General features: G+C 41.0%; 2 protein-coding genes across 2 annotated transcripts in view; both read right to left on the bottom strand.

The window, feature by feature from the left end:
- sptb (spectrin, beta, erythrocytic) overlaps positions 1 to 8,523 on the bottom strand; it is a 57,672-nt gene extending 49,149 nt beyond the window's left edge. Inside the window, exons 1-2 of the mRNA XM_008277284.1 lie at positions 8,208 to 8,523; positions 6,751 to 6,831 (exon numbers count right to left, since the gene is read on the bottom strand). The gene's annotated coding sequence lies outside the window, so the exon portion shown is untranslated. The remainder of the gene's footprint in view (positions 1 to 6,750; positions 6,832 to 8,207) is intronic.
- Positions 8,524 to 9,910: 1,387 nt separating this feature from the next.
- stard9 (StAR-related lipid transfer (START) domain containing 9) overlaps positions 9,911 to 14,182 on the bottom strand; it is a 45,990-nt gene continuing 41,718 nt past the window's right edge. Inside the window, exons 30-32 of the mRNA XM_008277288.1 lie at positions 13,973 to 14,052; positions 13,448 to 13,606; positions 9,911 to 11,759 (exon numbers count right to left, since the gene is read on the bottom strand). Of these exons, the coding sequence (XP_008275510.1) occupies positions 11,658 to 11,759; positions 13,448 to 13,606; positions 13,973 to 14,052 (341 nt within the window). The 3' untranslated portion in view covers positions 9,911 to 11,657. The remainder of the gene's footprint in view (positions 11,760 to 13,447; positions 13,607 to 13,972; positions 14,053 to 14,182) is intronic.

Here is a 14,182-nt window from a genome sequence, read left to right on the forward strand (position 1 = left end):
CTGTGAAAACCAAGCCGTTTCTGGGCTTTTTATTTCTCCTTTGACATTTTAACTCACTGTGGGCTCATTTTTCACTCCAATAAAAAGTCCTGCAGCTACATGGAAACAACACAACCATGACTGGAAGCACAGAGAACTCGAAAATGTCATTTGTGCACTATAACAAAGTTAAAATGCTAGAAGTCATAAAAGGAAAAAACAAAAGTTGTAATTCTTTAAATATTTATTAGAAGCTGGCTTTAACATATACAAACATTTTCCAAGTGTCCACAGCTCTGGAAAATAACGGTGGCACCACAGGCTATAGATATTTGACCTACATTTCTGATTTGTTTCCATACTTGTGTAAACACAGCCTGCAGTTCAACCTAGCTTAGTTGAAGCTCCCTGAAGTTTTGTCTCGTAACTGCTGGTTGCAGGTGGCTCACTAATAACTTCCTGGTTGCACCAATAAGCTCAGAATTTATAGTTTTTTACAGAGTGTGGTTCATGCAAATGGTTTATTTTGGAGAACGTTCAAATGAGACATGTAAAATAAAGTAATTTTGATAATATATCTCGATTTTAGGGTTAAATTGGCTTCATTTTTCTAACAGCAAATCCAACAATTTTCTCTGTCTTTACAGTTTCTTGCAATGAGGATGACTGTGTAATTTTTGGCAATTTAAAAAAAAAGCTTTAAAATCATAGGGTTTAAATCAGACAGGCTACCAGGATTGGTCAAATAACTGATCAGTCAACTGATAGAAATGCAATGAGCATCTATTTTGCAGCTTAAAGTCCACACTGATGACTGTTATCAAAACTGACAATGAAACTGGGCTTTCTTTTCCAGAAATAAATCATGCTTTCCTTTATCTACAAGAAAAAGAACGGTTGAGGCAGTTTTCCTCTCTGTGTCGGACCGCGGGGACGTTATTTATGGACGCGCAGCCAGTTGCACCGTCAAACCTTCGGATGCAGTATTTCACTCCGCCGTAAGATTCATTCAGCGGAGAGAGACGCTCGCACACGGATGCCAATTTTTTTTTAGAGTTAGAAAGATGTGCTTTTTGCGACTGTGTCCCACATACCTGGAACAGACCTCAACAAAACTTGACCTCAATAATACCACTGAGACGATCGCTGCTCTGACTGACTGTGTCGTTGCTTTTAATGTATGAAAACTATTCTTATTGTTCCACTTATTTGCCTCATTTATTCCTACACTTTCCAACATCAGTAGTTTTTATTTGATAAAGGCATCCATTCTTTGTGAACTGCGATTTGATTGTAAGAGTTTTTGCATTCATGGCACCCTCATGATACTTGATTTCTTTGTCATACATTGCAATAGCTTCAATGTCTTTGGGCTGCTGGTTGGCAAAACATTAGACTTGAGGACTTTAGACATGAGCTGCTGCACTACTGTAAAGACAAAAAACAGGATATAATGGAGCATATTCTACAAGAAGCACACACTCTCTCGCTCTATTTGGGTTTTAAGTTTCAATTTATCGACTCCACGCAGGAGAGGCTGCTTCTATACCTGGCGCCGCAATTTAATTTTGGCAATTTGGGCAAATTTATCCAGTCCCAGCTGTGCTCCAAGTGTATTTTTACACAGAAATCACGTGCATGGATGCTTTTAAACAGGCCCCACCAGCTCCCGTGCCACCCCCCCCTCCCCATTAATCTCCATTTTGTGAGTGTCACTTTGCTCAACTGTCACCGTGCGTCTGGGTATTCTTCACGTGGAAATGGCGGGTTGAAGGGCAGCCGCTCAGATAGCTCTATCTGGGTGCAGCATAGCTCTCTTATCGTGTCACACAGGGGGGATGGCAACCCCGTACCGCACTGCAGAACTTGACGAAACCGCCTTCTTTTGAATGATGCAGCTCACGTAGTTTGAAATGCAAGTGCGCGTGGGTGTTTGCGTATTTCCGTTGGCGGGGAACAAGCATGTGAGGTGAGGTGAGGTGGGGAGTCTGACTCGTGTTTGTACCGACTTACACAAAGCAGACTGGCCCTTTGTGGCACTGATTAAGGGAGCAAGCAACAACTGCTGAATAATGCATGTTCTTCAGAACGTCAGAGTTTTAAATCATGATGATGCCAGATTAGAGATAAGGCTACTATCTGCACTTCTTCTCCTTTATGATTATGATTAGCGGTACGCAACTTTACATGACTTATGGAGAGTTCTCATGTATTCATGCATCACTTCAGCGTTGTAGTTTCACCGTACCTATACTTGTACTCCACAACAATTCAGAGCGAATATTGTGTTTTTCACTCCACTGCATTTTTTTTAACCCCTAAACCCAAAAAACAAAAGGGTTTGGAAAGCATGCTGTCTATTATTTTCTAAAAATCACCAAAATTACACCATTTATCTGTAAAAACACAATAACTCATCAGATTTTCAGCTTTCCAGAAGTCCTCCAGCAAACCATGTGGAAAATGATCCATATCTGAGCTTAAAATCGTCATATTTCATCCTTTTTATTCAACATTTCTCGTTTAGAAATGAACAGAAAACAAAGTGTTTGCTCTTGCGACATTCGACTAAAACTTCTGAGCTCTTCGGTGCCACTGTGAAGCCGTTAGTGACTCAGCTGTGACCAGCAGTCACATGCCAGACATTCAGGGAATTTTCGGTTGAACTGCAGGCTGTGTTTACACAGAGTGGAGTGGACACGCGCACTGAAGCAAATTCAAAATCTAACTAGTAAACTAGCTATAGTGTGTAGAGTCACCAGTATTTTCCAGCATTAGTAACACCTGTGAACACTTGAAAAGAGTTACATGTGTTGATTCCTTTTATTTTCAAATTTTGTAGAATAAATCAAAGAAAGTCAACTTTTGTCATGTTTTTTTTTCTTCTTCTAATGATTTATGGCATGTAGCCCTGTGATAGACTGGTGACCTGTCCAGGGTGTCCCTTGCCTTCACCCTGAGTCAGCTGGGATAGACTCCAGCCCCCCACGACCCTAGTGAGGGTTAAGCGGTGTATAGATAATGGATGGATGGATGGATGGATGGATTTTAACTCTGTCATACTGCACAAGAGGCATTTTCAGTCCTCAGTATGTCTTCTTTTGTTTTTCAAGATTATTTGTTGGACTTTTTTAGCCCAAGTGAGACAGGGAACCGTGGGGAGAAGAGTGGAGGAAGGACATGCAGCAAATGAGCTGCTGGCAGGACTCGAACAGTGCTCGCTGCGTCGGGGACTATAGCCCCTGTACATGGGTCGCCGTCTTATCTGTTTGAGCTACTGGGGCGCCCTCGAGTCCTCGGTGCTTCTAGTCATGGTTGTGCTGTTTCTATAGAGGTGCAGGACTTTATGTTGGAGTGAAAGATGGACCTACAGTCAGTAAAAATGTGATAGGAGCCCAGAAACCGCCTGGGATTCAGAGGGTTAATAGCTGTTGTTACTACTTACTTTACAGATTCTAATTTTAAAAACAGCAGAAGCCCTCAGAAACGCACTCAAGTAAATGTTAATTCATTCAGGGTTTCCCCGTGATTATGCATATTATTTATTATTACTGATGCAATAACATCCCTGCAGCATAATGTTCTAACTATACAACATTAGATGATGGTGGACAGTTGAACCTGAAAGAATGCATCATATTTTAGAAGCTTATCATCATTTTTGTGGCTACATATCGTTAATACAGCCATCAAATAAATGTAGTGAAGCAAAAAGCATAACATTTCCCTCCTGAATCTAGTCTAGCGGATGTAGAAAGAAATCTAAAACGCCAAAACTTATTAAGCATTTGAGTAAATGTACCTCCGCCTCTGTTTATGTGGATGTACGATGTAAGCACAGCGGGCGGATGTTCAGCACATTCAGAGAAGGGGCCCTCAGTGATGCACAATGATGGCATCCACAGGTCTCCCTCCTCCTCCTGCTCAGTATCAGTGCCGTGCAGAGGGCTGTTATCAGCGGTGGCGACGCTCCACCCACCGCTGGGGATCCCCTTATCACCTCACACACAACCTGACCCGGGCCACTGCTCCACACACTCACGCTGCACAAAACCCCCCCTTCCTCCTCTTTACAAACGCTGTACAAACTCACATCCGCGAGCCGTATACTGAACTGGAAGACTCTAATCGCGCGTGTCGACCGACCGGCTGAACACAAACCAGCAGTAAATGAAGTGGTTGAGCCGTATACGCAGAGATATGGCACGCTGGATAAAGACAAGACCTGCTTATAGACGCTGCAGTGACAGAAAGGTCTTCGCCTGCCACTGCCAGCCCGGCTGTCAATAGCAAAATGTCTTCTAGTGGTGTCCTTGAGCAAGAGGGAGAAGTCTTACATAGCTGCCTGCCTACACTAGGTCACCCTGTCACAGCCTATAGTGGAAAATGAACACTGGAAACTCCTAATAAAATGCAACCAGTGATTACACAAATAACAGCCCGCGTGCTCTATTATGCTCGTGTGATACCAGAATAATAACTGATTCATTAACCTGTAACTGATTGTTTTCATCATAGGATTAAATGCAGAGCTGCAATGATTAATGGATTAGTCGTCGACTACTAAATTAACCGCCAACTGCTTTAATAATCCATTTGAGTAATTATTTAGGAAAAAAGAGAAAGCTTAATGATTCCAGCTCCTTAAATCTGATTGTTTTCTGGTTTCTTTCCTCCTCTGTGACAGTGAACTGAATGTCTTTGGGTCATAGATGGCAACATAAGATGTTTGAGGACGTCATGTTGGGCATTTTTTCACAATTTTCTCACATTTTACAGAACAAACAACTAATCAATCAACTGTGGAAATACACGACAGATTAGTCAAGGATGAAGATGAGTGTCAGTTGCAGTCTGACTTGACATTAAAGTCCATTAAAGTGTGACTTCTTGATTCTTGAGTAGCTTTAAGTTGAACAACGGAACATTTTTCAATCGCTATTTTCAGATATTTGAGTCCTATTTGACTCATATTTATGAAAATAATCATTAGTTAAAGGCCAGATTAAATGTGTAGCTGCACCAATGTGTCGATTAGTTGATCCACATCTATGGAGATAAATCTGGCAAAGTAACGCTACCAGAAAAGTCATTTACAAACATTGTGATAACTAAGTTTCAACAGTTTGACATCTCAAAAATTTACCAAATTCATCCTTTGAAATATAACAATGTTCCACTGTTCTTTGTCTAACACGATAATAAATTGAATGACCTTCGATTTTTGGACAGTTGATGAGACAAAACAAGAAAGTTGAAGGTTTGGTCTTGCACGGTGGGAATTTATGATGAGCATTTGACAGATTTTTAAACATTTTATGGCTGTTTCATATTAATTACCTGCAGTTGCAGCTCCATGAGTGATTCCAATTAACAGTCCAACATCCAAAGACATGCAGCTTTCAATGGCATGAAAATCAATACATGGACTAAAGTGCCAACAGCAGAGGTTCAGGATTTTTACCTGATAAAAGATGAACTGACAATCAAAACAGTTTTCTGATCTCGTCTCTTCCCACAGAATCACAACGAGCCCTCCTGTTTTTTATGGCCATAATATGAAGAATTAAATCAGTACCCCTCCTTGCTTTATAAATGGCTAAATGATTTATTGTCTGTATTTTGAAGAAATTTCGTACAAGGCTTGACTGACCAATGCCCAAGCCGAGCTCTTTAAGATCTGGAGAACATTTATCAAACATATCAGGATGGAGAGGTGTCCACCGGGAAGTAATCACATTAAACTGTGTTCTACTGTGATTTGATCTGTCAGGATTTCAGCTTTCTAGCCCTCTTTGCTCCACAAACTGTATTTCTGACCCTTTGTGGACATTTTTCTTACCATATGGATTAACATGCATACGGGCCTTTTACTTTGAGCTGAGAGTTTGTTTTACTATATTTTGCTCTACGTGTTTATTCTGTATTTTGTGCGATCAAATCATCAACAAATAAATAATTTTTCTGCTACTTTATACGTTTTAGATCACAAAATCTAACATCAGTGACTCCAAAGTGACGTACTTCTATTGAAAGCTACATTATTAGTGTGAAGTTTTGTGGATGAATGTGATAAAATTTTCATACAACTACATTTTCTGACATTATAATTGGCCTCTACTGATAAGACAGATTATGTAATACTCTGGCTCCTCTTGCGTTCCCTTCTTTCCCCTGCAGGAGATAAAGTCTCCAGAACATGGTCCAGTAAATACATCATTTTTGTTGCTGCACATAGTAAACTGGTGAGTAAGAGCTCTTTATATACAGTCAGTGTGTAACAGTCACTGGATAATTTCTCAAAAGTAGTAAAATGTCAAGAGGGATGATAAAAATGTCAGGTGGAATTTTAACAGACATCCAGGCGTCTCAGGTTTTTGCTGGACTTTACAAATTACGCATTTCTGTGGATGCAGCTCTGCACATAATTGCCTTTAGAATTATTAAAACGTGTGAATGAGATTTTTTACTCTTAAGGTCGGCCGAGTTTCTTTGACGCTAACCTTCCCGCAGCAATTTCCCGTCCTCTCTGCCACTTCAAAACCACACCGTAAACAAATATCTTCGAATGAGCACCTGAGCTGAATGCTAAGCTCCATTCTTCCAGCTGTAAGTAAAGTCCACGCTGATGCTTGCTCTGCACTCTGAGCCGCACGGCACATTAGCAAGCAAGAAGTAAGCGCATTATTGTGAGCAAAACAGAGTCAGACGGAGAGGATGAAATAAGAGATGGGTGTGGTGAAGATGTGTGTGTGTGTGTGAGAGACCTACAGTGTGTGTGAGCAGCAGCAGCAGCAGCAGCAGCGGTGGTGGCTGGACTGAGGGAGGCCTGTGGTCCAGCTGAGAGCAAACCTGAGACATAAACACAAAGTGAACAGAGATCAATATGGAAGGAGATTGTTAGTTAGGTGTTGACAGAGAGGAGGGGGGAAAAAATCAACAACCAAACTGACATTAATTTGTGAATTTTAACAAGTTATCAGGAAAACTGACAGCAAAAAAACAGGCTGTTAGGCAGAATCCATACTGCACATTGATTATGTACAGACGCTATAAGAGAAGCCTCCCTTGTTGTGGTCAATGCTGTTTTGACTGCAACAATACTGAGCCTGATCTTGCAAGAGGTTGAAATGAATCGATAGTAAACTATTCCTGGAGTGTGTTTACACTAAAGTCCTGCTCTTGCAGACACACTCACACTTGTCCTTTTAAGGGGAATAAGTGGGAACGTCTCTTTTGTGCAGGGATTTCTTGAACATTTTCAAAAGCAAACACGCTGTTTTTTGATGGAGGGTGGGAAAAAGCACGGCTGGGTTCTTTAAGAGAGACAAAAATAGAAAATCTGAAACAGTGGAAAGTACTCTGGATTATGTAAACATCAGTGGTGGAATGTAATTAAGTACATATTTCAGGTAAGTGAGTAGCTTCATCTCATGTCAACCTCTAGGATCCTTCTGTTCCAGAAGATTTGAGATAAAATCAGAACTTGTTACATAATAAAACACTGACAGGATTGTAAAATATGATGCAGCTGTTGATTCAGCTCTCCTAAAAAAGTATGGAAAATCAGCTCCATCTACATCTACAATAATAAAATGCTTCTTATACATTAATGTGCTTGTAATATAACGATGTTCAAGCAGAGGAATACAACAGAAAGCTGCACACGGGACATTTTGCTTTACATGGTGGTAAAATTACGCAATTGGAAACTTTTACTTAAGTTTTCAATGCAGGACTTTTACTTATAAAAAATACTTTTCTCTCTTTTTTTGGTAGTATCGCTACTTTTCAGTAAAGTATTTGATTACTTGTTTAACTACTTGGCAACACTGTAACAACTTTTGGAGAGCGCACGATTCCATGCGCAAACGGAGGCGTTATCGTGCGTAATTTTATCGACGCACCTCGCTGCTGCGGCCTTCTCACAGTTAAAGATAACAAACTTACGAGTGAGGAACTTACAGAGGTGATGGGTTCAATAAAGGAAAGAGCTGCTGATATCAGCTGCACAATGAAAACCGGTCTGCAGCCTTTAAAAACGACGTCACTATTAAAGATGGCACCCCGGACAAACAGGTGGTTTCAAGGAAACTTGGAACTCACCAAACAAACAGCGACCAACAGTAACAGACTCTGGGACTGTTAAGCGGTTGGTAACACAAATAATTTGGCCAAGGATCAATAATTTCAGCTACCAGTGGCGCATTAGCTCAATTTACACTTACTTGCTTCTGGATGTTGTCCTGTCCGAAAGTGTTTATGTTGAGCCTTCTCCCTGCCAATAAACCAATTATAATCCCATTGAAGCAGCGGCGTCCTGGTCAGAGCGCACGGAGGTCTCCACAGCGCACGGAGGGCACGGTCCTACACCGGGGACGAGGGAAAGGGGCTGAAGGCGCCGCGCACTCCACGGTCATTCCCGAAAGCCAGCGACTGACCCACCCTGCCGGGTTAAAAATAAAGTTGGCGCATCCAGTACATGATCTGTGCGCGCAGGGGACGGACATTCCTGACAAGAGCTGGTGACTCTAAATGGCAGAGACACTTGTGATCTGCTGTTGCGCTCCACCCCGCCCCGGCCGGGCTCTAATCGCGCACACAACACCCACCCACCCACCCACAGAGACCCTCTTAGAAATGTCACCTCCACTGTTGCCTCTGCGTGCCATTTTACATGCAGGGCAGAGAGGAGACATGGAAACAAGACCTGGAGAAAGATCCACACATTATGAAAGGATGCCCTTCTGCCACTGCAAAGTGAAAAAACACCTGTCAGATGAAGTGATACTGAGAGAAAGAGTCAGCAGAACATGATAAAAGTAAAGAATAATTGAAATTGTGAGATGTTTTCAAAATATCAAGAACTTTCTGCAACATACATGACACTGGCAGAGTGATGTGATCTTTCAACAGTCTAAAAACAATGTCTGGCAACATTTGGCATCAATCTTTTGGAGTTAAGACAACTTAAAACGAAATTAAGTTCAACCAGCTAACTACACTGAGTTGAGGGGAAATAAGCTCCTCCCCTACACACGAAGGTACTTTGTTCAGGCATCTAAAAACAGAGGAGGGGACCTGAGATCCTGAGTTCAATGTGAAGAAAAAACAAGCTATGAAGAAAATTTCATCAAGTTACCTCAACTTGAATTTAGTTTTGATTCAACTAATCCAGAAATTAAAGTTGAAATTACACACAATATTAAGCTGGTGTAACATCATGTAAACAGAACCCATCAAAAATAATGTTTGCAACTTAAAAAGTTTATCTAAATCAGTAAATTAGATTGTTTTTTTCAGCCTTGAATTGAATTAAGAAGTCAGAATAGTTTCCTTGAATTACTTTTTAGAGTGTCGTGTTGATAGAAAACACTTCTGAAGCTACATACAGTAACCAAAACAGGCCACATTCTGCATTTAAACCAGAAAACCAATAACCACTAAGTGTTTCCAACCATTTAAGGCTTACAGAAAACACCAGACTTGTTGCCCTGGGCGCTGTTAAAAACATCTCTATACTTGTACCAATACTGCCGTACATTATTTAAAATACCACTTTATAGACACATATCTTGTGATCACTTAAACAGCTTTCCCCCATATTTAACAAATGAAATAAGAAAAGCTGCCTAAGCACTTAGCACTGGCAAAAAAACAACACATCTTGCTTAATAAGTATGAAATTGGCAAAAATGATGACAAACATTATAATAACATTGATTGAAAGGTGTGAAAAGGATCAAGGATTAAATGTAAACTTCCAGTAGATTGGTACTGAGACGGGTTTTCAGTCGGCACTGAAGATACTGAAATAAAATACAAATGAACAAACAGGAATGTAAGGATGTGATGACTTTTGTTTCCAGACATTTTGATACGTCCAATAACAAACCTTCACATAAACAGCAGAAAAAACAGAATAACAACATTTCACTTAAACATATTTATTGTTTTCATTAAAAAATGGCCAAACACGACCAAATATCAGCTTATTAGCAACCAGAAGCATTGTATTCATAGTCAAAACACATGTACAACACACTGCCAAAACATAAATAACAAGACTTTTTACACAAACTTAAAAAATATATAGATTAACATAAAAAAAATCAGTACAAAAAGTTACCGCTGCGTTCCTTCACTTAACTCGTCTTTCTTTGGTTCCTTCGTTTAGTCAAACTGAGCGCTGCAGCTGCAGCCAAAACCGTCGTGAACCTTCATCTACTGTAAATAGTATGGCTTCATATCTGGATAGTGGTGACCCAGCTTTGACTGAGAGCAGTCCTGCCTTTGATCAGCTTCTGCATAGTATCAACGCTGTACAAACAACAATCACTTTTCATATGCAATATTAATAAACGCATTAAAAAAAAAAAAGTTCTGTGCACGCAGCTGTAAACAGCTTTGCTCATAAAAAACTATAAAACGCACTCAACAGCATTTCAAACAGAAGGCGAACGGGGAAGGGAATAAATACTAAACTTCAGAAATGCGTGAGAAAAGAAGCCCTTAAAACTCAGCTTATGCAGATTCGGGGTACCATGAAGTATGTGAGCATCTGCCTCAGAGCTACTTTTTATTTTTCCACATTTCAAGGACACTTCAGAAGGCTGAACGTCTGACACGAGGGCACGAACCAGCGACTTCTGGTTCAAAGCTGATCCGGCTACTTGCCCTTCGACTTGTTACATCCAAAAAGTTGCAGATTTTCCAACTTGCCACCTCTTTGTTTTGCTACAAAACTGTTTTTTTTTTTGTCTGACATTTCGGCAGAGAGAGAGAGCGGCGGTTAACATTTGCAGTGCACATACAGACAAGACACACAACACAGTTCATGGTTAAAGAGACACAATCATTTCTTTAGCACCATTTCTTCAGGTGGGGTTTGCATTTTAACTACACGGAGCTACAATCTAATACACAGCTTACATACATTTCATTTTCCCAAGGACATTTGAAACTCATTTTCTGCTGAATTAAGGTCATTGAGCGGTGAAATGTGCAGCGCCTCGGGAAATATTCTCCGTACACAAATGCAGCACAGAAGGACTTGCGAGCGGTTTGTGAATATTCTCTCGGTTCATTTCGGGTACAGTTAAAGATGTCCTATGTTATATTTGTATTTGAGGCACATTGGTGAATTTAAAACTTGAAAGGAACTGGCTGCAGATATCTATATTAGACCGATAGACAGTCAACAATGCCTCAAACACCCTAGTGTTGTAAATATATATCAAATCAGTGTCACTTTAAATTACTGTATTGAGACACCTATAACAGAATCAATAAGCTTTCTTATCGACTGAATGAAAGGATGAGGTGTAGCTTTGCTCCAAATAAGTGATCTAAACCTAAATTCAGTATCAGAATCTCTAATGCCAAATCCTTCACTTAAACTTCTGATGAATCTTTGGTAAAATAGATTGTTAAAAGCATTCCTGTACACGTACGAATACAAAAATATCAATACTTTATAAAAAAAATACCTTCATAGAAAAAAAAAAAAACAGCTGCTTCAACTCTGTGTCTGGATATAAACAAAACAGTGCCCTTAAAATAATTAAAAAAACAAAAGTCAAGTAAATAAATTTTAGGTGCAAATTGTAAAGACGGACTAACTCCATGCTGGAGACAGTTTAAGTGCTCACTAAAGCGTCTTCGTGCGTCCGGCGGATTTACGAAGAGACGAAAGCGTCGAGATCAGCGACGACAGCTGCCTGTCTTCTGGCGACGGCGTTCAAGAGTCGGTGAGGAAAAGATGGAGTCCCGAGGTCCAGCTGGATGAGAACAAAATGATACGGTGATGACACACATAACTTACATGCAGCATTGCCGGCTAACTGTAGGCTGAATGGACGAATCTGGGTTGAAATGAAGGTAAACAGACGACTATTACCGCTAGTGGTAAAACTGATTTGACTTTTGATGGAAAAAAAACAAGTGTTTCAAGCTAACGGTTAGCATTGTAAAGAGGATAACCTTTTAGTAAAACTTAGTTCAGTGGTTACTAAAGAGTACATGTCTGGTCAGGTGTCAACCAGCTCCAACAATAAACTTCATAGGCCTCTGCTCCATCAAACCTATTTCAGTAACAGTGATGGACCTGCCAGTAGCAAACCATAAAGTCAACAGTAATGCATTACCATTTCTAAATTCAACAGCTACAGTACAGTTACTATATTTATTTTGAGGCAGTATAGCAAGTGCCACTGTGGTTATCTTTTTTTCTTATGCTGGTTTACACCAAGCACTGTTGCCTCGCAGCAAGAAGGTCGCCGGTTCGCGTCCCGGTGGGGGCACCGGAATCTTTCTGCGTGGACTTTGCATGTTCTATACGTGCAGCGTGGGTTCTCTCCGGGTTCTCCAGCTTCCTCCCACACAGTCCAAAAACATGTCGAGGTTAATTGGTGATTCTAAATTGTCCGTAGGTGTGAATGTGAGTGTGCTTGGTTGTCTGTCTCTAAGTGTAGCCCTGTGATAGACTGGTTACCTGTCCAGGGTGTCCCCTGCCTTCACCCTAAGTCAGCTGGGATAGACTCCAGACCCCCATGACCCTAGTGAGGATTAAGCGGCGTATAGATAATGGATGGATGGTTTACACCAGCTTTGTTGTTGGCTTTGTGGTGCTTTATTAAAGAGCATAAAACAAGGATTGTGTGTGTTAGGAAAGCTTAGACACACTGGGCTGACGTGTGGATATAGTTAAGTTACAATCCGTCTCGTGTTGCAGAGTAACGTAATATAATAAGTAGTGAAAGAAATTACTTTCCTTAGAGAGTAAATAAGTAAAGCAATGCAAAACTATTTAAAAAATAACAATAATGTTTAATACAAACATTTTTTTGAGTCAGTACGTAGAAGTCAATATGCAAGCTGGATGCTGGGCAAGTTCCCCGGGTCGGACTCGACTTTTACTATTTCATGTGTGTAGGATGTTTGTTAAACGATATATTTCATTTCATTACAACACAAGAAATCATACACTACCATTTCATACTGTTTAGGCTCCATCCATTCACTGCACTTTGACATCTATAGCGTACATATCCACCAAAGCAAAATGTAAAAGTTTGGTTTGTTGGGAGGCTTCGATTTTTTGTCATCAGAGGTTGTAGGCGAGGCTCTTTGTGAACGTCTACGTACCCTCCAAGTTGTTGTGTGTGGTCATGACACTACAAGGGCAACAGCGGAGCTTAAAAAAAATTGAAGTATTTTGTTTTGATGTGTGTGCCCATGCATTGAATATCTATATGTGCTGCACATGTAGTGAACCCGTGATCCAAGCAGCTGAGAAAGTTCTACAATAACAACGTGTCTGCAGCCGTCCACGTCTGCACATGAGTACAACCAGACCCTTTGTGTTTTGACAGTAAATAACTTCTACTTCTTGTGTGTACATGTACCTTGTAAAAGGAAACTGAGTGAACATGAGCCAGCGGATTAGTTCAAAGCAAACACGGCTCACCTGTAGCAGGTAGATGACTCTGGTGATTTCCTGCCCGTTGCGTCTGACTGGCTGCAGGACCCAACAACTGGGCATCATCTCCCCCCGGATGGCGTCGACACTGGGACGAGGCAGAGACTCCTCGAACACAGACTGCATTGCCAGCACGCACAGGCCACCCTGAGGCGGAGAGAAAAACCATCAATAAAACAGGCAGCGCAGCCTTTTGATCAGCCAAGAGGCAACTGTACGCCGACACTGATAACCAACAGCTGACACGGTTTACTCCACACCCACTGCCTCTGGGTCACTCTTGTTTACCCTCGGTGTTCTATGAGCATGCCTAGTATCTAAATAACATGTTCTACATTTTGTGGATGAGAAACTCCGCGCCACGCTGCTAAATTGCTGTTTGCATGCCACATTAATATGAGTAAATGGAATTTTCGCAGCTAAACTAAAGCATGCAAATGCGCTCTGGACCTTATACAGGAGGGACCGGCGGTAATTACTGGACCGGCTGGCTGACTTTGCAGCTGTGCTTACCTGTTTGGACTCAGTGCTGATGCAGCAGAAATCCCGCGGCTGGCTGAGGTGACAGGTGGACGGATCTGTTAGAATGTAAACTAAACACAAATACGGAGATGCATCGAATTAGTCCAATACAGCAGCCAAAACCCTGAAAATACAACTGCTGAGGCAATGTGACAGAACATCGATGGTTAACAAGGCTGGAAAAACACAACCTCCTTATTT

This window comes from Stegastes partitus, unplaced genomic scaffold (assembly GCF_000690725.1).
Source record: "Stegastes partitus isolate 25-593 unplaced genomic scaffold, Stegastes_partitus-1.0.2 Scaffold94, whole genome shotgun sequence".
In the NCBI taxonomy this organism is placed as follows: domain Eukaryota; kingdom Metazoa; phylum Chordata; class Actinopteri; family Pomacentridae; genus Stegastes; species Stegastes partitus.